The sequence below is a fragment of the Pseudophryne corroboree genome, chromosome 4 (genome assembly GCF_028390025.1).
Source record: "Pseudophryne corroboree isolate aPseCor3 chromosome 4, aPseCor3.hap2, whole genome shotgun sequence".
In the NCBI taxonomy this organism is placed as follows: Eukaryota; Metazoa; Chordata; class Amphibia; order Anura; family Myobatrachidae; genus Pseudophryne; species Pseudophryne corroboree.
This window is the reverse complement of record NC_086447.1, coordinates 132,040,895-132,068,593: the sequence shown is the minus strand read 5'-3', so window position 1 is coordinate 132,068,593 and position 27,699 is coordinate 132,040,895. Positions and strand designations below refer to the sequence as shown.

The following is a 27,699-nucleotide window of genomic DNA, read 5'->3' as shown; positions in this document are numbered from 1 at the left end:
TTATTTTCCAGGACTTGAAGAAGCCTTTTGATAAAGCATGGAAGGACTATGAAACAAAAGTGTAAGTTATTCCCAGCTGTCTGCATTGGGGTGGGCGGGAAATGTGCACACTCCCGCCTATGTTGGGTTGTGAATGTGTTAAGTGTATACCGTTAGACAGAAATCCAGCAGATAGACCCATGAATTCACTGTTGACTGGTGACAAGGAGCAGCTCCGACGATTTGATTACTATGGGCGCGATATGCGCGATAACGGGGATCACTTTAGAAAGGAGATTGGGCGTGATATATCATTTGAATACCGCCCTAAAGGGCCCCATACACTACAGCGACATGTCTGAGGCTAAAGTCGGATGCAATTTCTCTTGAACCACCCGGCAGCTTCCCGGGGCGGCAGGATTGCATACGATACATCGTATGCGGTCCTTTTGCATACGTTGTATCGTATGCGATCCCAGCCATGCCTGCGGAGTCCGACATATCACGAGTGCAGCACTAACGACCTAGGGGCTCCGATCCGATGCTCACCGCGCATCGGACCGGATGTAAAACACATCCGATTTGCCACTTTTCATCCGATTTATCGTCCCGAAAGGTCGAAATCGGATGAAATCGGGCATTATCGTTCTAGTGTATGGGGCCCTTTAGAGTGTAGGAGCCAGTTGGTTGCAGTCATTTACCCTGCTGTGACACAGTGGGAGGAGTCAGTAACAGGCAGTAGTGAGAAGGAATCCTTAGACCAGAGGTTCCCAAACGCGGTCCTCAAGGCTACCCTAACAGTCCAGGTTTTAGGTATATCCATGGCTCAACACAGATGGTTAAATCAAATTGACTGAGGTGCTAATTAAGTCACCTGTGGCCAAGCATGGATACATTTAAAACCTGGACCGTTGGAGTGCCTTGAGGACCGTGTTTGGGAACCTCTGCCTTAGACCATAGAACTGGGGGCACAATCCCACTAACACAAGTAAATAGAGTAACTTCTTTGCAATATATTCCGGCCAGCAGAGACATGACATCCAGTCACAATATTGTGTATGTGGAGTTCATATAGCTAATTAGTATGCTTTAAAGCCGAGTTTCTACTTGGCCCTTTTCTCAGGGCCCATCCCTTTCTCTCTCAGTCCCGGCTCACAACCAGTGATTGGCACTTTTGATTTGTCCTCCCACTCACTTACCCCTCCACCCCAAATGTCATTTTGGTTAATAAGATTAATTTTTCCAGGTTTAGTTTTTTTTTTTTTCTTTAGCCATTCCCGGTTGGTGTGCACTTGAAAAAAATATCTGCATGGTGGAACAGATTTGTACAAATGCAGGCATGGTTAGGTGGCTTGTGGGTGGAACTTTGGTGGGTTGTGAATACTTTTTCAGTCATGATATTTTTCTTTACTATATTTGAAGTTATCGTTAGTCCAGTCAGCCGAGACATGACTGACAGTAAACCCCTTCATTGCCCACGTGCCCCTGAAATACTCATCAGCTACTAAAATGCGAGTACAGTAATTGCACAGGACTTGCAGTTTTCTTTGTTAATACTACTACTAGTGGGTCTTATAAGGTTTTTATATGACACAGATACTCGGACCACACTGAATCATGGCAGAAAAACACAGTGTAGTGTGCACGTCTCTGAGATTATGTCACCAGCACTCTGTATGTGCCTGCATTAGTCCTCCAGCAGTCCTTTGGTGTTTCAGTCACCATACATCCATATGCATTCATAGTGTTCCCTTACACACCGTGGCTGCAGCTGCTTTGTGGGCTGCGGTGATATTTATGGGGCTGCAGCCTATCCATTCACCAGCAGTAATCACACCACCGAGATATCAGGCACGATGTTCCTGCTAGTGATGTACTGAACCATCTGTTATGTCACACCTGGAGCCTCCGTGCGTAGGTGTTATGGCCACAAGATTATCACTTGTCTGATCTATTTTTTTTTTCAATTCAGGACTAAAATAGAGAAGGAGAAAAAGGAGCACGCCAAGCTGCACGGGATGATTCGCACGGAAATCAGCGGTGCCGAAATCGCAGAGGAGATGGAGAAAGAAAGGCGATTATTTCAGCTACAGATGTGCGAGGTAACCGCAGCTGGTTATTGCAGGACAATCCTTTCTGGGGCAAAGAAGAGACTCTTGTCGTCTGTGGCGAGATAAGTACAGGTCTAAATCATGAAGTAGGGTAGATTCACCTCCCTTTCTGTACCCACACAGTAGCCAGATGAGCCCCTCAGTGTATTGTATCTGTCAAAGGAATTAAATGTTCCACTTAATGGTGAATGCAGTATTCGTCTCCACTCTCTCACCCGTGGTATGTGTGACAAGCGTCTCCTGGGCAGTTTCATACCTACTAACTATGGGGGTCATTCAGACTTGGAGGCAGCCGTGCATTTGCATGCAGCGGCTGCATCCAGGGGGTCTGCGTGCACGCACCGGCCACAATGCGCCTGTGCGAACCTACACCTTGCGGCTGCACGGTGATTAACATCAACGGACGTTGGGGGGGGCAGCGGCATGGCGGGCCAAATGGGGGCATGTCAGCAGCATTGCAGGGGCGGCTGTGTGACATCACATCCGCTCAGCCGCTCTGAGCTCTGAAAAAAAATGGCGGCGAACCCCCTGTCTGCGCAGACAGAGGTCAACCACAAATCGATGCATCCGCAATTAAATTGCAGATGCATTGTGAGTCAGCTCCACACATGCTGGGAGGCCTTGCCTTGTGCTGGGTGGACCCCCAGCATGTGAGGAGATGCAACAATCTGTGTCCATCTTTGAATAAGGGGCCTAAATCAGACTGGATCGATCGCAGTCTGAAGCCTTTGCTGGAGTGCGCACCCGAGGAGCCCAGTGAGATGCTAACAGCATCTCAGGGCTGCGATCGCTTTTTGACAGTCAGAGGCGGTCGCGGGGCGGGAGTGGGCGTGCCAACGGCGTTAGAACACTGTTGGCGGGGTGCTGTCCTGGTGACGCAGGCGTGTCCAGACCATTGCGGACGGGGGTGTACCACGGCGCTGCGACCCGGGATGCGTTGGATAGCTGCCTGCCAGCGCAGCTAGGCTGCGCTGGCAGGGAGCTACTCACCAGGTGCAAAAGCATTGCCACCGTGCAATGCTTTTGCACCCGTTGGAGGAGCAGGGCCTGACAGGCGGTGGCGGACTAGCACTGTGCTGGGCGTCCCCCCCCCCCCCCCCCCCCCCCGCATGTCGGAGTCAGTGATCGTAGATGTGCTAAATTTAGCACATCTACGATCAGACCTGAATGACCCCCAGATCCTTTATACGCTTCAGCACTGCCATCAAGACTACATTTCACAGAAACAGATGAAGTCCCCTGACCATCTGTTAGTGTATATACAATATGCACAATAGTCCTTGCATCAATGTTATAGTCTGTGAACCAATAGCAAGTTCCAGTGTGATGCCATGTGACTTAAAGAACAAATGTATTAGCATCATTTTTGTATCACAACTTTATAAATGACCCATTAGAAATGAACTTATCATTGCATTGAAATGCCTGTGCTGTTGTAAGCACGATGTAGATGATGTTCAGTACGTAATGAAAAAGCCATGGTGGAAAACAAGCTTCTGAAATCTTATTTAGGCAGGAAATCTAGAGATGGGAATTACATGAAATGTTCTAACCACTTTGTATTCATTACTATTGTTGCTTTTATGCTTGAGGCAACAAAACTATAAAATGTCTGTTTTTTTTATCATAGACACCCAAATGCCTCTTTCCACAAAAAGGACTGGGGAATGTTAGCTGATGCGTATTTGCGTATTAGTGTTTTTTCCAAAATCACTGAAATTCCCCTAAAAAGTAATTTTATTTTATAATGTATACATCTATTTGTATTGCTGGGTTTGTAATCACCTGCTACATCTTCTCTTGGGAGGTTATAGTGGCTTCTGGAAGTAGGATTCTGTAATCTGTAGGGGTAAGGAGTCTATTCAGGTACTTGGGTTTGCAGGTACAGCGAACTTAGATTTGATTACGTCACACTGCTGGGATTTGTAGTTACATAGCAAGGTAATTAATGTGAGCAAGGTGAATTTGGGGGCTGTACCATAAACTAGATCCCCATAGGGGTATATGCAATTCACGGCGAATCGCGGCAAATTATCGCCGTTTTTTAATTCGACACAATTCGACAGGTGAATTCCGGCAGGTGGCTGCCGGAATTCACCATATTCAATGAAAAACGGATTCGACAGTCCCGCGGGCGAAAAACGTCCGATTTGCCGGATTTTGCAGCGAATTAAAAAAAACGGGAAAAACCCGGAAAAAAATGGCGTGGGGTCCCCCCTCCAAAGCATAACCAGCCTCAGGCTCTTCGAGCTGGTCCTGGTTCTAAAAATGCGGGGTAAAAATTGACAGGGGATCCCCCGTATTTTTAAAACCAGCACCGGGCTCTGCACCTGATGCTGGTGCAAAAAATACGGGGGACAAAAAGAGTAGGGGTCCCCCATATTTTATACACCAGCACCGGGCTCCACTAGCTGGACAGATAATGCCACAGCCGGGGGTCACTTTTATACAGCGCCCTGCGGCCGTGGCATTAAATATCCAACTAGTCACCCCTGGCCGGGGTACCCTGGGGGAGTGGGGACCCCTTCAATCAAGGGGTCCCCCCCCCCCAGCCACCCAAGGGCCAGGGGTGAAGCCCGAGGCTGTCCCCCCCCATCCAAGGGCTGCGGATGGGAGGCTGATAGCCTTGAGAAAAATGTCAGAATATTGTTTTTTCCAGTAGTACTACAAGTCCCAGCAAGCCTCCCCCGCAAGCTGGTACTTGGAGAACCACAAGTACCAGCATGCGGGAGAAAAACGGGCCCGCTGGAACCTGTAGTACTACTGGAAAAAAAATACCCAAATAAAAACAGGAGACACACACCTTGACAAGTACAACTTTATTACACACTGCCGACACACACATACTTACCTATGTTGACACGCCGACTGTCACAGTCTCCGACGATCCGAGGTACCTGTGAAAAAAATTAGACTCACCTCAATCCAGTGTCCGGGAGATAATCCACGTACTTGTTAAAAAAAAAACACGAACACCCGTACCATGCCGGACTGAAAGGGGTCCCATGTTTACACATCAGACCCCTTTCCCCGAATGCCGGGACACCACGTGACTCCTGTCACTGAGGTCCCTTCAGCCAATCAGGAAGCGCTACTTCCGTGGCGCTCACCTGATTGGCTGTGCGCGCGTGACCTCAGACAGCGCATCGCAAAGCCTCTCCCATTACTTTCAATGGTGGGAACTTTGCCGTCAGTGGTGGGGTTACCCGCGGTCTGCCGCTGACCGGCGGGTGACCCCATCGCTAGCCGCAAAGTTCCCACCATTGAATATAATGGAGAGGCTTTGCGATGCGCTGTCAGCTCAGACGCGCACAGAGCCAATCAGCAGAGTGCAAGGACGTTGCGCTCGCTGATTGGCTTACGAGACCTTTCAGTGACAGCTGTCACGGGGGGGTTTCTCTGCATTCGTGGAAAGGGGTCCCATGTGTCAACATGGGACCCCTTTCAGTCCGTGTGGTACGGGTGTCCGGTTTGTTTTTTTGACAAGTTCGTGGATTTACCTCTGGACCATGGATGAGGTGAGTGTATTTATCTTTTCTTTTCAGGTACCCCTGGATTCTACTTGGAGAAGAGGACCGATGTCGGCGTGTGAACATAGGTAAGTATGTGTGTGTCGACATATGAAATAAAGTTTTACTTTCACGGTGTCGGTCTCCTGTTTTTATTTGGGTATTTTTTTTCCAGTAGAACTACAGGTACCAGCGGGCCCGTTTTTCTCCCGCATGCTGGTACTTGTGGTTCTCCAAGTACCAGCTTGCGGGGGAGGCTTGCTGGGACTTGTAGTACTACTGAAAAAAACAATATTCTGACATTTTTCTCAAGGCTATCAGCCTCCCATCCGCAGCCCTTGGATGGGGGGGGACAGCCTCGGGCTTCACCCCTGGCCCTTGGGTGGCTGGGGGGGGGGGACCCCTTGATTGAAGGGGTCCCCACTCCCCCAGGGTACCCCGGCCAGGGGTGACTAGTTGGATATTTAATGCCACGGCCGCAGGGCGCTGTATAAAAGTGACCCCCGGCTGTGGCATTATCTGTCCAGCTAGTGGAGCCCGATGCTGGTGTATAAAATACGGGGGACCCCTACTCTTTTTGTCCCCCGTATTTTTTGCACCAGCATCAGGCGCAGAGCCCGGTGCTGGTTTTAAAAATACGGGGGAACCCCTGTCAATTTCCCCCCCGCATTTTTAGAACCAGGACCAGCTCGAAGAGCCCGAGGCTGGTTATGCTTTGGAGGGGGGACCCCACGCCATTTTTTTCAGGGATTTTACCATTCCATCCACACAAAAAAAAAAAAAAATATTATTTTTAAAAATATATAAATAATACTTGTGCCTCCAAAAAAGACAAACCAAGTACCTAATCCCTTCTAATATAAATAGATATGATATTACCAAGAAAAAAAAACACAAAAAAAACATGTTTTACATTTTTTTTATTAGTTTCACCCTCCAAAGTGTGGCGGATTGAAAATGACGAATTTACTGTCTAAAAGCACTGTTGTCGAATTTCCAAACTTCCATTGAATAGACTTTGGTCGAATTGCAGCATGTGTATCATTGCAAAAAAGTCGAATTTGTCAAAAGTCGAATTTCAAAAAGTCGAATTTTGAAAGTCCGTTTTTTTGTCGGAAAGTACTGAATTGCATTGTCGAATTTTTTTTTTTTTGGCGAAAAATTCCCGAAATTCGACAATTTTGGGAATTCGACCGCAATTGCATATACCCCATAGTCTGTTACAGACATTCGGATCTATGCGCTTTCTGGCGTTGGAAGTTACAGGTTTTGTTTCGATAGAGCAAGCACAGTTTGGAATACACTAGCTCCTGGCACCTAAAATGTATTCCAAAGTGGGCTGGCACTATACGCTAACCGGATAAAAGGCTTGGATCAAGCCAGGAGCCCAAATATTTATATTATTAATGTCAGATCAGATGTAAAGCACTTTATAAGTGTAGCCTTGGTCCCAAATACCATAAATACTGATTTATTAGAGTTCACAAACAGGTTGAGATGAATCAGATAGCGGTACATCATATTTATGCATACTTACCTACTGTCCTGGAAAGGTGTGGGAGACTCCCAATTTTTCAGGTAGCCCCCTGCACCCCCAGATGACTGGTACTCCTCCCGCCTTTTGTCGGCTTCCTAGTGAATTGGACAGGATAATGAGATAACACCTGGAATTGCGGGTCAGTATGGTGGGACGGGGCTAAGCTGATGCAATTCGCCTAATGAGGTTGAAGTCCATCCCCGTTCCCCAAAGTACCCAGCTGCTCCTCCTCTCCAGGCTTCTGCTGGGAGGAGTATTATAAAACTGGCACGTTTGTATTTACGAGGCTGGTTCTAAAGCAATAGACTGACATAAACTGGGATAAAGAGGAGTGAAATCACATGAGTTCCAATAAAGAAGCACCAATCTCTACTTCACAGTACTGTACAGTGTTCTATTGTGCCCCTCACCTAGGTTCCATTCCACGCTAAGAGGCTGATACTGAGCAGGAACAAATCAAGGAAGGAAAGTAACTTTCTATCTAGAAAAAAAACATTTTGCAATGTATAGCTGGGCACACACGTAACGTTGTGTACCCAGCATGACATTGCGGGTGATGGGAGCGACAACGGTGCTGGGACTGACGGCGGGAGCCATGCTGTATTTGGCAGCATGGCCCTCGCTAGCGTATTCTGTTGGTCCTGCATGTGGGGCCAACAGAGGATGTCGCTGACGATGCACTGGAGCGTGTATCTTCAAAGACAATACGCGTACACTAGATGATGTGCCCAATATGTCGGCGATCGGACGACATATCGTCTAGTGTGTATCCAGCTTAAGGGGTGCAAATACATCTATTGTTTTTGCATGCAGGGTAAATATTGACTGCTTTTGCACGTAGCCCCCAAATGCTGGCAGGAAAAAAAAAAAAGAGAGGTAGTTTTACAGATTATTCAGAGCTTTACATTTTGGATAGTAGCACACACAGTAGTGCATTGTGTATGTTAGTATGGGGTAGTGAGGTTGTGTTTGAGACTGGTGGTATTCATGTGACCGGAGGTCGGGAGACCGACGGTCACATGACCTCCACCGACATCCTGCCCCCTCACTATCCTGATGGTCGGCATGCCGACCAACAGGGACTATTTCCACTCGTGGGTGTCCACGACACTCATAGAGTGGGAATAGAACCCGTGGTGACCGCAGCGTGGCGAGCGCAGAGAGCCCGCAAGGGGCTTGCTGCACTCGCCCCTCCCCGCCGGGATCCCGGCATCGGTATGCTGACCGGCGGTCTCCTGAGTGCCGGTCAGACATACTACACCCGTTTAAGACAGCAGTGGCCCCTATAGTAAACTGTGCTGCAGGTAGAACAATGCCCATTCATGCATGCTGCACCAGGTCCGCAGATCTCATCATTGTCACTTGTAATCGTGCTTCAGGTCTGATGAAACACAGTAGCCTTTCAATGTAAATGAGCCTTGAACAAAAATGTTCTCATCTTCTTTTACAGTACCTGCTGAAAGTCAATGAAATAAAGATAAAGAAAGGAGTTGATCTGCTGCAGAACCTCATTAAATACTTCCATGCACAGTGCAAGTGAGTTTATTGCATTTCATTTCTATTCTTTTTAAATTAAATAGTTTTTACAAATAAAGTTTTGTCAGCGCTCTGTACATATTCATTACAGTACAGATAAGAGGGGTCAGTGCTAACATATACTGTCACATGTAGCATCAAGGGGCAGATGTATTAACCTGGAGAAGGGATAAAGCAGTGATAAGTGCAAGATGATGACACACCAGACAATTATTATGGATTTGAAAAATGACAGAATCTGACTGGCGGGTTCGTCATCACCTTGCAGTTATCACTGCTTTATTCCTTCTCCAGGCTTAAGACATCCACCCCCAAATGTCTTCTGGCGCAATTAAATTATCTGCGATGTTTGGCTGCGCCCCTTCCTGAGAATTATGGTGATACAGCAGTGCTATTTTTCCTGCTCTCCTCTATGGGATGCGAGCGAAAACTGGTAATGTAGGTGGCCACGAGTTGCCCATATTCCAACAATTCCAACAGCTCTTCTCAGACCAAGATAAGAACATAAATCCTTCCTCATGCTAATCCTATTCTTTCCTTGTGTTCCTGGTCTTGTTGTTGCTTGGTAAGATGTGTGTTAGCAGCTCTGCCTATTACTGTTGTGCTTTGTGCTGCCTGCTCTTAAGGTTGGGTTTGCCATCTGTACAGCTGTGTAACTGAAGGGAGCAATCATCGCACAATGGGTGGCTTCATCCTGAGCAGCCAAAGACCCATCAGGTAGAACTTGGTGTTGGCAGGATACAGTCGCTTTAGTTGATGAACCCAATATGGCAACGGTGTGTGGTCTTCAGCTGTCTCTTGCGTAGTAGATTAGTGTGAACAGCCAGGTCTCATTGTCATCCTCAGCTGTGGCCAAATTACTCCAAAATCCAATCTGATTGCAATGAGTTATCACAATTAGAATAAAACGTTTTGTACAGAAGCACAGAGAAACCTCAATACATGAAATGGTAACAGCCTGAGGGGGTCTCTTATTTCCAACATTTTTTTTCCCCTAGAGATTGTTTTAACTAGGTAAAAACCTGATATGAATGCATAGAAATGAGCACATGTCACCTGTATAGACGGGGAACATAACTGCGGCTTTATATAGCTGGGGCAGAGAAATATCAGTAACAGAGCAGCGCTTCCTGGTGCTTCTGTGTCAGTCACACATCATCTGCTTCCATGTGATAAGGTATTTATATACTTTCTTCAGTTCTGACAATAGTTCTACTTATGTTTTTGCAGCAGTCAGAAGGCAACTCTGTTTAACAAACCGTATGGCTATGGGATCCGGTCTGAAGATCGACAGTGTCTAGGTCGACAATGTTTAGGTCGTCCACTATAGGTCAACAGTCACTAGGTCGACATGTTTTTAATGTCGACAGGGTTTCTAGGTCAACATGTTCTAGGTCGACAGGTCAAAAGGACGACATGAGTTTTTAAAAAATTTTCTTTTTTTTCTTACTCTTTCATACTTAACGATCCACGCAGACTACGATTGGGAATAGTAACCTGTGCCGAGGCACCTTGCCCGAAGTTCACTCGCCATGCGAGGGGACACGGTGCACTAATTGGGCTTCCTGGTCACTGTACGGAGAAAAAGACACCAAAAAAACATGAAAAACTCATGTCGACCTTTTGACCTGTCGACCTAGAAACCCTGTCGACCTTCAAACCCTGTCGACCTATAGTGGTCGAGCTAAACATTGTCCACCTAGACACTGTCGATCTAATGATCCACACCCATGGCTATTGGGTCCCACAGAAGTATACACATTATTATGTAGCAAGTACCATGTGTTTTGTCATGCCTATCTCATCCCCATCACTACAGATAGGATATGACTGTAGTACTATGCTATCTGTACAGGGGTGATGATAGGAATGCATGCAGTAACAGACAGTTGTGAACACTGAGCAATCTTTGGTTGTAGATGTGGCGGATTTCCCACCTTGCATGTGCCTAGGTGTTCTCCCCCTTTCCCTTCTCTACAGCAATGGGATCAGCAGGCCTTAACTTCTTACTTGCCAACTCTTCCTGATTGTCAGGGAGACTCCCTGTAATAGTAGCAATCTCCCTGACTCCCTGAAGAGTCTAGGAATATCCCTGATTGCAGCTTATCCCCATTATGCAGCTGTTTTATTCTTGGGAAAATCAGACATGATATATACATTCAAATGGGATCATCTGAGTAATGTCCCTGCTTTGGTTATAAGGCACAGTGATCCCTATGACTACATGCAATTTCTTTTAAGGTTTCTTGTTGCCACTTATATGGAACCACTTGTGAGTAGAACACAATACGTGAAAAAGCCCTGACAAATATCAGTGGGGTTTTATCAGCAAGTAGATCATACTTTGGGGCTCGTTCACATTTGGGTTTAAGTAAATATTTTAACACTGCTTTAAGGCGCAACAGTATTCCTCCACTTTAACGCCGTGCTTATAGGTAGGTGTCACTTCCATAGTCTCCCTGAAAAGCTTTTTTCAAAAGTAGGCAAGTACGCTTTTAACCTGCTGTGCGTTAGCATATGTGTTGGGAAGCTCCAATATTGCTATGTTTCATTGCAAAGAACGAATAACAAATAATTAGACTATTGTTTGAACTTTTTACCAAAAAACAAGCTGTCAGTAGTGATCTATGGGCCTAATTCAGACCTGATCGCAGCAGCAAAAATTTTCTCTAATGGGCAAAACCATGTGCACTGCAGGGGGGGGGGGGGGGCAGATATAACACATGCAGAGAGAGTTAGAGTTGGGTGTGGTGTGTTCAAACTGAAATCTAAATTGCAGTGTAAACATAAAGCAGCCAGTATTTACCATACACAGAAACAAAATGGTCCACCCAAATCTAACTCTCTGCACATGTTATATCTGCCCCCCCCCCCCTTCCCCGTAGTTCATGGTTTTGCCCATGAGAGGAAGATTTTGCTGCAGCAATCAGGTATGAATTAGGCCCTGTGCACTAACAGACGATTCTCTAGGTAAGGCTGGGCCTTTTCATGCATTAGAGCAGTGGTCTCCAACCTTAATTGGGGTGTGAGCTACTTTCGGAAAATAAAACCTCTGAAGGAGCTACCCCCTCCCCCCAATGCGCATGCGTTCCTGTGAAAGTGGGTGGTGTGGCCCCACAAAAGTGGGTGTGGCCTCACAACTACAAGTAATGCCCCCCGCGTAGCGCCAGATACACAAATAATGCCCCCCGCGTAGTGCCAGATACACAAATAATGCCCCTCAGCAGTGCCAGATACACACATAATGCCCCCCAGCAGTGCCAGATATTCAAATAATGCCTTGCAGCAGTGTTAGATACACAAATAATGCCCCCAGCAGTGCCAGATACACAAATAATGCCCCTCAGCAGTGCCAGATACACACATAATGCCCCCAGCAGTGCCAGATATTCATAGAACGCCCCCCAGCAGTGCCAGATACACAAATAATGCCCCCCAGCAGTGCCAGATACACAAATAATGCCCCCCAGCAGTGCCGGATACAATGCCCCCACCAGTGCCAGATACAATTCCCACCGCAGTGCGATTTAAAATGCCACCCCGCAGTGTCCGGTACAGTGCCCCACACAGTGCTAACCCTTGCTGACTTCTTCTACTGCCGGCGGTGCTGCTCCTTCTGTATGAGGGACAGAAGGGGAGGAGAGCGCAGCGCGCGCCTCTCCTGTGAAGTCCAGAGAGCGGCTGCGGTGAGGGTGACAGAGTCTCTGGCAGCCGCGGGCATTTAAAATATGGTGCCGGTAAGTGAGCCAATCAAAACTCACGTTCCGGCAGCCAATCAGGTGCCGCCACTGCCAGTCCACAAGCTCTGATTGGCTGACGGCCGGCATCAAATTAAAAATGAAGGGAGGAGGAGGGCCAGTGACTGCCCAAGCCTGTGCACTCTGTGAGCTACTGAAAATACTACGGCGAGCTACCGGTAGCTCGCGAGCTACGGGTTGGAGATCACTGCATTAGAGTTTGTCAGTAGTCCTTGTGTAATCCATATTTCCCCAACATTGACTTTGTTACTGCTGTTTTACTTAAAGAGCCTGCACCATGAGAGCACCCTCCCCTGCCGAGTTCTCTCATAGACTGAGCCGTGTGCGTTTCTGGCTGCTTCCCAGCCTGTCACTTCCTAGTTCACATGATTAGGAATTGTTCACTCACTACTGAACCAGGAAATAACAAAGATCGTCACTGGCTGCTGTAGGGGAAGCACAGTACAGCATGTGTCCGTGATACTGCATGATAAAAGGAGCTGTTATTATTGCACAGACCTTTTATCCTGGAGATACTGCACAGGAGACAGACAAAAGATTTCCTTCCATCCTTATACCAGTAAATTGTATTGGTCGCCATTTACAAATAAAAGTGTATATGTAAAATGTCCACTAAAACGTGGTTGTGCTATATTTTTTATTTTAGTCGCAACAGTTTCGAAAATGCTCTTAAAGGTTGTCCTGATGCGGGGGTGCTGGGGGGGGGTCTGGGGAGAACTTAATTCTCTTCTCCCTAAATTAACTTATTATACACTGTTGAGTCACATTATTATGACCACTTCCTACATCTGATGTTGGCTGCGTACAGCCCATTAAGTATGTCACGTGTCGTGCACTGGCTTGGTGGGTATATAAGGTGTGTGATAGGCCGTCTGCTGCACACATCACTCGTTGCTGTCATGAGTAAAAGGGGCAATTTTATCAGAGTTGCAAAAAGGGATGATTATCGGCTTTCGGCCAATGGAGGCAGTATTTCTGACACAGCGCAGTTTGTGACTTGTTCGCGTGCTGCTGTGGTGTCGTGACTGGACAAATTGCACCATTACCATTGCGAATAACCGACGTGGAAACTGCGGGGCACCACGTACCATTGATGTGAGAGGTGAACGTTGGCTAAGAAGGTGTGTGAGGGCCGACCGACACGCTATAGTGGAGCAGCTTACCATCACAATGATCCTGGGGGCTACCAGACGTGTGTCTAAAACGACAGTTCAGACCGTCTAGCTGCTGTGCGTGCTGCACACGGCGGTTACTCTGGCTATTAGCTGGTGGTCATAATAATGTGACTCGACCGTGTATGTCAGTGAACTTGTCATTATATTACTACATAAAACTACACACTATCTTTAAACCATCTGGGAGTAGTGTTAGACAACATACATACTTGTACATTTGGACCTCTTGCTCATGAATTTACCACTTTTGCATATTATTATGTATACAGCTTATTTAACGCTCTTTAAAGTTTCATAGTTAATGCTTAGAAATATTACATTTTAAATAACAGGAGGTGACTTACTGATTTTTAAATAATTTCTTACTAAACACTTGGAAATGTACATTAACAGGCAGGCACAAGCTCAGAGATGAGAGGGCCTGACGTGGAAATGCGGACAGATCTCGCAGATTGCAGCAACTGCACGGTGCCAGAGAATGAAGTCAGCGCATGCGGCAATCGGTTATACACACATGGACGTAGTGCATACAGCGTGATCAATGTGTTGGCAGAGCACAGTATCCGTAAAATGAGTGTTTCTAGGCGGTGATTGTGTGGCCACCGTGTGAATGCGCATAACCGCTCCGTCTTATGGGAGTGTATGCCGGCTTCCGTGCTCTATAGTAGCTTCAGTGCAGAAATTGGATGCGTGCTTCAGATTGATCTTTTTCCCCCAGCATAGGGGGAGTGTGAGTCCAGGTACTTATGGTGACTCAAGCTGTCAGTGGGCGGGATAGGCCTCCACATGCCATATCACAGATCTTTAGCTTACATTGGCACATTCCCAATAGTGGCACTCAGCATTGCAAGCAGCACCTTTTGCAGGTAGCGTGTCTGCCTGGTTTGGGACTGACGTTAGTTTGCAGCTGTAGCAGGGCAGCACGATCAGGGCAGGACAGGGTAGTCCTAGGAGAGATGAGACGTTATGGAGAAGATGATGAAGAGTGGGTGTAGTAGCTGCAGGGAAGGTGAGCCAGGTTCCTGTAATGGCAAGGAGGGGAAAGTAGTCTGAAATTAATGGAACATGGATGGATGTACGTTTGCCATACTTCCTACAAAAGCGTTTCTCAGGTGCATGCTGTAAAGCATAGTAAATATAGCTTATGTTTATATAGCGTATTTCAATAGGTCTGTTTAATGTGTAAATGTCAGGTCCACTGTAGTAATACCTATAAATGCTATAAGCCACTAGAAAGTACAGAAGAAGACCTTTACATTTAGAAAGGGTGATATCACTGAGAGCCAGCTACTCTTTTTCATAAGCTCTCTCAGCTGCTTTGATAAGGATTTTCCTGTAGGAATTTTCCAACTACATACAAACAATTTTTTCCCCTCTACAGTGGATATAGTGTTAATACCTGTTTTCTATCCAGTACAAGTGTTGTCAGTTCAGCGGAGGGTAACAGAGGTTGTTGGGGAAGACGTGCGGGTATTGGGCCTAATTCAGATCTGATCGCTGCTGTGCGTTTTCTCTCAGCGGGCGGTCAGATCCAAACGGCAAATGCATATGCACCGCAATGCGCAGGCGCGTCGGACAGCTACAATGGGCATCGCCGGTCAGCGACGGGATGGCGCGAAGGGTCCATTTGCACGGGCGTACGCAAGGTCATTGACAGGAAGAGGACGTTTGTGGGTGGCAACTGACCGTTTACAGGGACTGTCCGGAAAAACACAGATGTGTCCAAGCGTTTTCAGGGAGGGTGTCTGACGTCAGCTCCGGCCCCGATCCGCAGGATTCAATCGCACTGGAAGAGTAAGTCCTGGGCTGCGCAGAGACTGCACAAACTGATTTTTAGCGGCTTTGCTACACATGCGATCATACACTTCCACAGCATAAATACACTCCCCCTGTAGGGGGCGACTATCTGATCGCAGGACAGCAAAAAATGCAGCCCTGCTATCAGATCTGAATTATTCCCATAATCATCTTGTGAAACCTGAACACACCAGTACACTGCAGCCACTAAGAGCAAGCAATTGTTTAATTACTCGCCAGCTTCTCATTCAGTGACATAGGGGGTCATTCTGACCTGATCGCACGCTGCCGTTCATTGCAGCGATCAGGTCAGAAGTGCACATGCACCAGCGACACAGTGTGTCGGCTCATAGCTGACAGCCTATGGCTGTCATTGCCTAGCGATCGCCTCTGCCTGATTGACAGGCAGAGGCGGTTGCTGGGCGGGAGGGGGCGGCACAGCAGCATTTGGCCGCCGTTTTGTGGGTGTGGTCCGGCCAACGCAGGCGTGGCCGAACCGTGTGTGGGCGGGTCGCAGTGGCTGTGGGACACGCAGCCGCTGCGACCCGGACAGTGACTAGCAGCTCCCGGCCAGCACACAAAAGCTGCACTGGCCGGGAGCTACTCCTGAAGTGCAAAAGCATCGCCGCTGTGCAATGCTTTTGTACTTCTGCGGGGGGGGGGGCGCGCCTGACATGCGGGGCGGACTAGCCCTGTGCGCTGGATGTCCCCCCGCATGTCAGTGTGCCTGATCATAGCCCAACAAAATTTTGCAGGGCTACGATCAGGTCTGAATTAGGCCCATAACCACAGGTCTGCATTTTGGGCGGCATTCTGCATCTCATGGCACTCTCTCTCCAAAGTGGGTTTTGTGGGCTTGAAGGGAAATAAAGTGTCACAGATCCCCAGTGGCTACTACTTTCTCCATTTACAGTTTCTGCCAACTCTGCAGGGAAGTCAGTCTCATTACAACACACTAGTAAGATAAGAGGTTGGCAGCTGCCCCCGGGTGTGTGGAAGGCGATGCAAGTCCAGTACTGAACACACCTTATTTACTGCAACAGACCCGCAGCAAGGAATAAGCAGAGGCCCTTACGTTCCTCACAGAATGTTCCATGTCCAGTGACGTGATGCCCGGTATCATTGCTTCCCTGTCCCGTCACTCAGTGATCCCTGGAAATACTGTACATTAAGCTGTCCACAATTGTTCAGCATTCTCTTACAGCAGTCCCTTACATTTATAGCAGATTTCTACAGTATGTACTTTGATCTGTCTCCTATGGCCGGACACAAGCAGATCTGGCCCATAACCATTTCCTTAGCAGACTGGTTTAACTGGTTTAGTGGCTTCTCATTTTTCCTAGATGTTAATCATTTATTATCATCCCTGATTAGAAAAAAAAATATTTGCCATAAAATAGCAATTCATCTTAGGAAAGGATTACAAGTATTTACAAATATGTCTTTATTCATTGAGCAAACAAATACAAGCCTACGTAGCAACGTGAGCTTTTGATGTGTAACACTCTCCCTCCTTCAGAATCTATACTGTGGTAAAATGTCTGTCACTGACATGTGCAGTCAGGGGCAGATGGCTCTCCCTCGCTCCCCGGGGTTCTACTTCCTCCTCCTGCCACTTCCCCGGACACCCAGTTATGTAGGCATGATGCGCTTTACGGTTGGTTATCAAAATACTGGGTGGCCCTGTGGTTGTATAAGAGACGCCGGAGCCACGGTTGCGGCACACAGGATCTCAGGCGCTGCTGAGACACGCCCCGAAAACAGTCGTGACACGCCTGCACTCTCCGTTTCCTCCCCAAGCAGCAGCTAATTGTCAATCAAATTTGCCAATTAATCCTTTCTGTGAGCGCGCCACGAGACCATGGCGGCACATGTGCAGTGTGGCTTATACCCCTTTTCCACTAGCTCAAAAAACACGGGTAAATGCACGGGGGCGCGCATTTACCCGTGTTTTTTGCAAGTGGAAAAGGGTCAACCCGGATCAAGTGACCCGTGAATCCTACCCGGCTATCTACCTGGGTAGGACACGGGAATGATCCGGGTAGGGTTGTAGTGTAAACGGGAGCCGTGTCGATGCGACACGGCTCCCGTTTACACTGTATGGAAGGGCGGCGCTGGGAGATCATGTGATCTCCCTGCGCCGCCCCTGCCGCGTCACTAGAAGCGTCACCAACCCGGCATATGCCGGGTTGTGACTGCTGATGGGAACGGGACCGAGCACGGATCGCAGCAGGGGGCAGCTCCCGTGTCAGGCACCCGGCTGCGACCCGTGCTCGTAGGTGGAAAAATAAGAATTTACTCACCGGTAATTCTATTTCTCGTAGTCCGTAGTGGATGCTGGGACTCCGTAAGGACCATGGGGAATAGCGGCTCCGCAGGAGACTGGGCACAACTAAAAGAAAGCTTTAGACTAACTGGTGTGCACTGGCTCCTCCCACTATGACCCTCCTCCAGACTTCAGTTAGGATACTGTGCCCGGAAGAGCTGACACAATAAGGAAGGATTTTGAATCCCGGGTAAGACTCATACCAGCCACACCAATCACACCGTATAACTCGTGATACAATACCCAGTTAACAGTATGATAACAACTGAGCCTCTCAACAGATGGCTCAACAATAACCCTTTAGTTAAACAATAACTATATACAAGTATTGCAGACAATCTGCACTTGGGATGGGCGCCCAGCATCCACTACGGACAACGAAAAATAGAATTACCGGTGAGTAAATTCTTATTTTCTCTGACGTCCTAGTGGATGCTGGGACTCCGTAAGGACCATGGGGATTATACCAAAGCTCCCAAACGGGCGGGAGAGTGCGGATGACTCTGCAGCACCAAATGGGCAAACTCTAGGTCCTCCTCAGCCAGGGTGTCAAACTTGTAGAATTTAGCAAATGTGTTTGACCCCGACCAAGTAGCTGCTCGGCAAAGTTGTAAAGCCGAGACCCCTCGGGCAGCCGCCCAAGAAGAGCCCACCTTCCTCGTGGAATGGGCTTTCACTGATTTAGGATGCGGCAGTCCAGCCGCAGAATGTGCAAGCTGAATCGTACTACAGATCCAGCGAGCAATAGTCTGCTTTGAAGCAGGTGCACCCAACTTGTTGGGCGCATGCAGGATAAATAGCGAGTCAGTCTTTCTGACGCCAGCTGTCCTGGAAACATAAATTTTCAGGGCCCTGACTACGTCCAACAACTTGGAAGCCTCCAACTCTTTAGTAGCCGCAGGCACCACAATAGGTTGGTTCAAATGAAAAGCTGATACCACCTTAGGGAGAAACTGGGGATGAGTCCTCAATTCTGCCCTATCCATATGAAAAATCAGATAAGGGCTTTTACATGGCAAAGCCGCCAATTCTGATACACGCCTGGCCGAAGCCAAGGCCAACAACATGACCACTTTCCACGTGAGATATTTCAATTCCACGGTTTTAAGTGGCTCAAACCAATGAGACTTTAGGAAATCCAACACCACGTTGAGATCCCAAGGTGCCACTGGAGGCACAAAAGGGGGCTGAATATGCAGCACTCCCTTAACAAAAGTCTGAACTTCAGGCAGTGAAGCCAGTTCTCTTTGAAAGAAAATCGATAGAGCCGAAATCTGGACTTTAATGGAACCCAATTTTAGGCCCATAGTCACCCCTGACTGTAGGAAGTGCAGGAAACGGCCCAGCTGAAATTCTTCCGTTGGGGCCTTCCTGGTCTCACACCACGCAACATATTTTCGCCAAATGCGGTGATAATGGTTCGCGGTCACTTCTTTCCTAGCTTTAATCAGCGTAGGAATGACTTCCTCCGGAATGCCCTTTTCCTTCAGGATCCGGCGTTCAACCGCCATGCCGTCAAACGCAGCCGCGGTAAGTCTTGGAACAGACAGGGCCCCTGCTGCAGCAGGTCATGTCTGAGCGGCAGAGGCCATGGGTCCTCTGAGATCATTTCTTGAAGTTCCGGGTACCAAGCTCTTCTTGGCCAATCCGGAACAATGAGTATAGTTCTTACTCCTCTTCTCCTTATTATCCTCAGTACCTTTGGTATGAGAGGAAGAGGAGGGAACACATAAACCGACCGGTACACCCACGGTTTCACTAGAGCGTCCACAGCTATCGCCTGAGGGTCTCTTGACCTGGCGCAATATCTTTCTAGCTTTTTGTTTAGGCGGGACGCCATCATGTCCACCTGTGGCCTTTCCCAACGGTTTACAATCAGTTGGAAGACTTCCGGATGAAGTCCCCACTCTCCCGGGTGGAGGTCGTGCCTGCTGAGGAAGTCTGCTTCCCAGTTGTCCACTCCCGGAATGAACACTGCTGACAGTGCTAACACGTGATTTTCCGCCCATCGGAGAATCCTTGTGGCTTCTGCCATCGCCGTCCTGCTTCTTGTGCCGCCCTGTCGGTTTACATGGGCGACTGCCGTGATGTTGTCTGACTGGATCAGTACCGGCTGGTTTTGAAGCAGGGGTTTTGCCTGACTTAGGGCATTGAAAATGGCCCTCAGTTCCAGAATATTTATGTGTAGGGAAGTCTCCTGACTCGACCATAGCCCTTGGAAGTTTCTTCCCTGTGTGACTGCCCCCCAGCCTCGAAGGCTGGCATCCGTGGTCACCAGGACCCAGTCCTGTATGCCGAATCTGCGGCCCTCTTGAAGATGAGCACTTTGCAGCCACCACAGCAGAGACACCCTGGTCCTTGTAGACAGGGTTATCAGGCGATGCATCTGAAGATGCGATCCAGACCACTTGTCCAACAGGTCCCACTGAAAGGTTCTTGCATGGAACCTGCCGAATGGAATTGCTTCGTAGGAAGCTACCATCTTTCCCAGGATCCGCGTGCAGTGATGCACCGACACCTGTTTTGGTTTTAGGAGGCCTCTGACTAGAGATGACAGCTCCTTGGCCTTCTCCTCCGGGAGAAACACTTTTTTCTGTTCTGTGTCCAGAACCATCCCCAGGAACAGTAGACGTGTCGTAGGGACCAGCTGTGACTTTGGAATATTTAGAATCCAGCCGTGCTGTTGTAGCACCTCCCGAGATAGTGCTACCCCGACCAACAACTGCTCCCTGGACCTCGCCTTTATCAGGAGATCGTCCAAGTACGGGATAATTAAAACTCCCTTCTTTCGAAGGAGTATCATCATTTCGGCCATTACCTTGGTAAATACCCTCGGAGCCGTGGATAGACCAAACGGCAACGTCTGGAATTGGTAATGACAATACTGTACCACAAATCTGAGGTACTCCTGGTGAGGATGGTAAATGGGGACATGCAGGTAAGCATCCTTGATGTCCAGTGATACCATGTAATCCCCCTCGTCCAGGCTTGCAATAACCGCCCTGAGCGATTCCATCTTGAACTTGAATTTTTTTATATATGTGTTCAAGGATTTCAAATTTAAAATGGGTCTCACCGCACCGTCCGGTTTCGGTACCACAAACATTGTGGAATAGTAACCCCGTCCTTGTTGAAGTAGGGGCACTTTGACTATCACCTGCTGGGAATACAGCTTGTGAATTGCCTCTAGCACTGCCTCCCTGCCTGAGGGAGTTGTTGGCAAGGCAGATTTGAGGAAACGGCGGGGGGGAGACGTCTCGAATTCCAGCTTGTACCCCTGAGATACTACTTGAAGGATCGAGGGATCCACCCTTGAGCGAGCCCACTGATTGCTGAAGTTTTTGAGACGGGCCCCCACCGTACCTGGCTCCGCCTGTGGAGCCCCAGCGTCATGCGGTGGACTTGGAGGAAGCGGGGGAGGACTTTTGCTCCTGGGAACTGGCTGTATGCTGCAGCTTTTTCCCTCTACCTCTGCCTCTGGACAGAAAGGACGCGCCTTTAACCCGCTTGCCCTTATGGGGCCGAAAGGACTGTACCTGATAATACGGTGCTTTCTTTGGCTGTGAGGGAACATGGGGTAAAAATGTAGACTTCCCAGCTGTTGCTGTGGAAACGAGGTCCGAGAGACCATCCCCGAACAACTCCTCACCCTTATAAGGCAAAACTTCCATGTGCCTTTTAGAATCTGCATCACCTGTCCACTGCCGAGTCCATAACCCTCTCCTGGCAGAAATGGACATTGCACTTATTTTAGATGCCAGCCGGCAAATATCCCTCTGTGCATCTCTCATGTATAAGACTGCGTCTTTAATATGCTCTACGGTTAGCAAAATAGTGTTCCTGTCTAGGGTATCAATATTTTCCGACAGGGAATCTGACCACGCAGCTGCAGCACTGCACATCTATGCTGAAGCAATAGCTGGTCTCAGTATAATACCTGTGTGTGTATATACAGACTTCAGGATAGCCTCCTGCTTTCTATCAGCAGGTTCCTTTAGGGCGGCCGTATCCGGAGACGGTAGTGCCACCTTCTTTGACAAGCGTGTGAGCGCTTTATCCACCCTAGGGGATGCTTCCCAACGTGACCTATCCTCTGGCGGGAAAGGGTACGTCATTAGTAACCTTTTAGAAATTACCAGTTTCTTATCGGGGGAAGCCCACGCTTCTTCACACACTTCATTTAATTCCTCAGATGGAGGAAAAACTACTGGTAGTTTTTTCTCTCCAAACATAATACCCTTTTTTGTGGTACCTGGGGTAACATCAGAAATATGCAATACATTTTTCAGTGCCTCAATCATGTAACGTGTGGCCCTATTGGAAGTTACATTAGTCTCATCGTCCTCGACACTGGAGTCCGTATCCGTGTCGACATCTGTGTCTGCCATCTGAGGTAGCGGGCGTTTTAGAGCCCCTGATGGCTTTTGAGACGCCTGGGCAGGCACAGGCTGAGAAGCCGGCTGTCCCATATTTGGTTTGTCGTCAAACCTTTTATGTAAGGAGTCGACACTGTCGCGTAATTCCTTCCACATAACCATCCACTCAGGTGTCGACCCCGCAGGGGGTGACATCACATTTATCGGCATCTGCTCCGCCTCCACGTAAGCCTCCTCATCAAACATGTCGACACAGCCGTACCGACACACCGCACACACACAGGGAATGCTCTGACAGAGGACAGGACCCCACAAAGCCCTTTAGGGAGACAGAGAGAGAGTATGCCAGCACACACCAGAGCGCTATAATAATACAGGGATTAACTGAATTATTTCCCCTTATAGCTGCTATATAAGTTATACTGCGCCTAAATTTAGTGCCCCCCCTCTCTTTTTTACCCTTTGTAGCTTGATACTGCAGGGGAGAGCCAGGGAGCGATCCTTCCAGCGGAGCTGTGAGGGAAAAATGGCGCCAGTGTGCTGAGGGAGTTAGCCCCGCCCCTTTTTCGGCTGACTTTTCTCCCGCTTTTTTCAGGAATTCTGGCAGGGGTAATTTATCACATATATAGCCCTGGGACTATATATTGTGATGATTTGCCAGCCAAGGTGTTTATATTGCTGCTCAGGGCGCCCCCCCCCCCCCAGCGCCCTGCACCCATCAGTGACCGAAGTGTGAGGTGTGCATGAGGAGCAATGGCGCACAGCAGCAGTGCTGTGCGCTACCTTGTTGAAGACCGAGGTCTTCTGCCACCGATTTTCCGGACCACTTCTTGCTTCTGGCTCTGTAAGGGGGACGGCGGCGCGGCTCCGGGACCGAACGATCGAGGTCGGGTCCTGTGTTCAATCCCTCTGGAGCTAATGGTGTCCAGTAGCCTAAGAAGCCCAAACTATCTCCAGTCAGGTAGGTTCGCTTCTTCTCCCCTTAGTCCCTCGCTGCAGTGAGTCTGTTGCCAGCAGATCTCACTGTAAAATAAAAAACCTAAAATATACTTTCTTTCTAGGAGCTCAGGAGAGCCCCTAGTGTGCATCCAGCTCAGCCGGGCACAAGATTCTAACTGAAGTCTGGAGGAGGGTCATAGTGGGAGGAGCCAGTGCACACCAGTTAGTCTAAAGTTTTCTTTTAGTTGTGCCCAGTCTCCTGCGGAGCCGCTATTCCCCATGGTCCTTACGGAGTCCCAGCATCCACTTAGGACGTCAGAGAAATGGGTATTAGACACGTGCGCATCCGACTGATTGTTGCTCAACTGTGTAAACATCAGGTGTGCTACACCTCTGAATCAGGCCCACAGCTATATAGATAACATTGTATACTGTGATTGTTTCTTTTTTTTGATGAACAACTTTAGTGGTATATGGCAGGGAAAATGGATAGGGGCGCAGTACACATAGTGCCAGAGAGCGCCAAACAAGAAAGGAAAACGACATGACGGTAAAAAACAGATTCCATCCCAACAACACGTCGGAGCAATCAGCACATAGGGAATACATACATGCATTATATATATGCAGAATGTGTGCTGCGGACGCACAGGACCAGTACATCATTTGAGGTCTCTCTGTCTCTCAGATGCTATCTAGCAGCCAGCCTCATGATGTCAGTGTGGACTTTAAAATAACAGGGCAATAACCAATATACCCCCACAGTAACATATTAAGAGATTAAGCACTATACCTGTATATGACAATAAATATTAATTTAGGAAAAAAACAAATGTACAGTATATAATGCACTCACAGATCCTCAAGCAGAAGCGATATTTGATGCACAGAGATTAAGCACAGTGTGCCCAGTGATGCCACTAGTGATCTGCACTCTGACCCTGAAGAAAGTGACTCGATGGCGCTCTACCAGTTTTATCATGCAGTGAATCTTGAATACCTGTTTCAGTATGAGCACAATCTCAGATGTATTAAACATTCAGTGTCCGTGAAACCCGATAGAAAATTCTAAGCGCTAACCAGTCACTCAAAAAGGCCTTTGAATCCATGAGTTTCTATAAAGGGAATCTGACGTCTGGAGAATGTTCAGCCAACACTAAGATCATACAGATCTGCAGCTCCTGTCTTTGTTTCGTTCTTGCTTTGTACATCTGTAATAAGAGAGACCGGCGGGTGTCTGTAGTGCAGGTAATATACACATTAGCAACAGCTATAAAATGAGATTGTGAATATGTGTTGCAGAAACGTGCTGGGTATGGCTTGCCGCAACACACTTCTGTGGAGATCTGACAATGGATTCTGATTGAAATTGTGTCCATCCTAAGTGAGTTTTTCTGGAACAGCGTTGGGTGCTGGATCCTCACTGTCTTGGGCTAAGCCTTATAACCTGGTGATTCTGGTACACATAATGTAATTATATTCGTTTTTGTAGATTTGTTGCTGATGAAAGCTGTCGCACTGTGAAGCGCCTCCTATCTCTCATTATACACACACACTCCATTACTTTTTTTTTATTTAGATCAAAATCACTATGCCACAGAATAGGTTGAAAAATTGTATATACCGTAGGCATAGTGAAAGAGGTAGGAAAGGAGAGGATGGGAAGTACAATTGCCATTTTCGAGAATGCTGTACGTCGCCTCATCTGCCCCCAAATGTCGTTAGGGGGCACTGCGCTCAATCTACATATTCTCAGTACGGTTACAGTGCACATGCGCAGCTCCGTAATAATCAGAGATTTATGTAAAATATCGGTTTGCTTACATCTCTGAATTAGCCCCCAAGAGTAGAGCATGCAGTGACTTATTATTTTTGGATGAATGGATCTTTGCAGTAAAGATTAATTTAGCTATGTAGATCTTAGTGTATTGCACTATTGGTTGCACACACACGTGATTATAGTGATTCGGAGATGGGCGCTAATCGCGTCACTGCTGCTTCTTTATAGGCAGCGGATCTGAGAAGATATGCAAATGTCGCAGGCACCGTCTTTTGTACAGATACGCCCACCGCCGGCTTCTAGGTTCCGCCACTTGCGTACAAAGATGCAGCATGGGGTGAACATCGGTCACAGCATCGGAGATCTGAGCATTTTGTCCATTGCAAGTAAAAGCAATCATGTAATAAGACTGCATTACCTCCCAAAAACGTTCTGATAATCATTTTTCATCTTCATCCAAGACGGTCGCAGCACATGCGCGGTGCGGTATCAAAACCATCAGACAACTGCACAAATTTCGGATTTGCATCCTCTTCTCAATTGTGCCCACTGCAGCAGTTGTTGTCCAAAAAGTAACCCCAGCACCAATCATTTCCTGATTAGATCATTGGGGTTAATTCAGACCTGATCGCAAGGCTGCGTTTTCTCACAGCCCGTGATCAGGTCTGAACTGCGCATGTGTATGCACCGCAATGCGCAGGTGTGACGGACCGCAGCAACGGGGAACGGGGCATAGTGACGGGATGGTGCGAAAAAAGCGATCACACGGGCGATCGCAAGGAGATTGACAGGAAGAGGGCGTTTGTGGGTGGCAATTGACTGTTTTCAGGGAGTGTCTGGAAAAATGCAGGCATGTCTAAGCATTGGAAGGGAGGATGTATGACATCAAATCCGGTCCCGGACAGGCTGATGTGATTGCAGCGGCTGAGTAAGTCATGGACTGCGCAGAGACTGCACAAAATCAGTTTGTGCAGCTCTGTTACACATGCGATCGCACACTTGCACAGCTAAAATACACTTCCCTGTAGGCCGGCGGCTATCTGACCGCAGGGCTGCAAAAATCGCTGCCCAGCGATCAGGTCTGAATTAGGCCCATTATACGGACGTTGGTTAATGTGGTCGCAAGATGAACAGCTGCCGTGAATGCGGCCACATAGGGTCAGACTCCAATTTGGGCATCTATCGGCCAGCTCATACAACTGCAACAAGACAAAATGATTCAGTAGTTTTGACCTAGTAATGAATGGATATGGTTTCTACAGGCGGTCTCTCAGCCGTTTAATATGTAAATATATTATACTTCATCATATTGGTCAGTAATATTCATAAAAAGCAATGGAATTGTGCAATTACATTGAGATGTGTGTGACCATACAGAGAGACAACCATATTGCCATGTGAGCTGTATTGTTGTCTTGCACACATTTTGAAATCCGATTTCAGCAAGGTCTACAGAGCAACTATCCAGATTAAAAGCAAAATGCGCTCAGTATGAAGCATATATGCCAAACCTATTTTAAAGATGGCTTTATTATTTTCTATGGAGAGGATCAAAGGATAAGGAAACAGACATTTCTCTTCCTATCTAGCTGCTACTGTCTGGGGTCAGCCAGCATGCGGTTTGGCGTTCTATATAGAGATAATGATCATTTAACCATCTTATGGGCCAGGCAGCGATGAGACTTCCACGGGGAGGGGGGAGGGGGGGCCGTGACATTTTGTGATCTTTTCTTGTGAAACAGTTAAATTAAATTCTTTGTTTAGTTTATGAACATGCAAGGATGAGCGCCCCACTGTTATGGGTTATTGCTTCAGCGCTGAGGGCTGTGCCTTTAATAATAGTATAGTTATTTCCAGTTTGCATTAATGGCAGTTTCAGTCTATGATACAGAGGGGATTACAGAAGGAATTATTTTATTCACTTATGTGTTAGACACAGTTGACCACAGTTAATTATAATTAAATACTTGAAATTGAAATATGCCCCCCCATCTCCTTAAAACAAAAATGACGGATGTAGTTTACATTAATAAATTTATAACGAATTTCGTCTACTCCTGCGATTCCATGATTCAGCAGTTAGCTGTGATGCTCCTATTGTGATGTTCTGCCCTATGTAGGAGAAATCCCATTACGTGCCATCTTCCCTTGGGATGACCATTATAGCCATCACTCAGAACTCAGGGGGACATGTACTAAGCAGTGATAAAAGTGCAGAAGTGAGCCAGTGGAGAAGCGGCCCATGGCAACCAATCAGCTGCTCTGTATAGGTTTATGGTATGCAAATTCTAAATGTTACGTCAATGCTGATTGGTTGCCATGGGCCACTTCTCCACTGGCTCACTTCTCCACTTTTATCACTGCTTACTACATGTCCCCCTCAGTCTTTATGTTTTCAATGCATCTAATACTAGTTCAGTAGGTGGTTCAGTTGTGAGGGTAAGACTAAAGCCGATGGGAGGTTTGCATGATAACAATATGGAACTGTCAGCAGTGGGTATACGTGCACAATATTGACATTCAACATGCTGACATTCACAAGGTCAATAATGACATAATGTCGGCATTGTTTATTTCAGCAGATTATTTTTCATAGATTTTAGGAAAAAATGCATATGAAAAACACGTGGTCGGCCTACAATTTTGACATTATGTCAGTGTTGACCTCCTGTCTATGGCATAATTCTGAATGTCTGCATTTTATGCCACACCCCCAGAAGTGAGCTTCTTGAAGATGGCAGTTATAAAATGTAACCCTATTTTTGAAAATGGTCTAAGTGGAGTGTTTGCAATGCAACGTCTTGGTCAATGTGGCCCCTGATGTGCACCCAACACCTACCTGCACACATTGGAGAGAGCCATGTTGTGGGCTGGAT

General features: G+C 47.6%; 1 protein-coding gene across 3 annotated transcripts in view; it reads left to right on the top strand.

Annotated features, from left to right (window-relative positions):
- Positions 1 to 27,699, top strand: part of ASAP2 (ArfGAP with SH3 domain, ankyrin repeat and PH domain 2) — a 318,205-nt gene that overhangs the window by 185,255 nt on the left and 105,251 nt on the right. For all 3 annotated transcript variants that reach the window (XM_063915446.1, XM_063915445.1, XM_063915447.1), the window contains 3 exons: positions 12 to 61; positions 1,952 to 2,081; positions 8,587 to 8,672. In XM_063915446.1, coding sequence (XP_063771516.1) covers positions 12 to 61; positions 1,952 to 2,081; positions 8,587 to 8,672 — 266 coding nt within the window. The remainder of the gene's footprint in view (positions 1 to 11; positions 62 to 1,951; positions 2,082 to 8,586; positions 8,673 to 27,699) is intronic.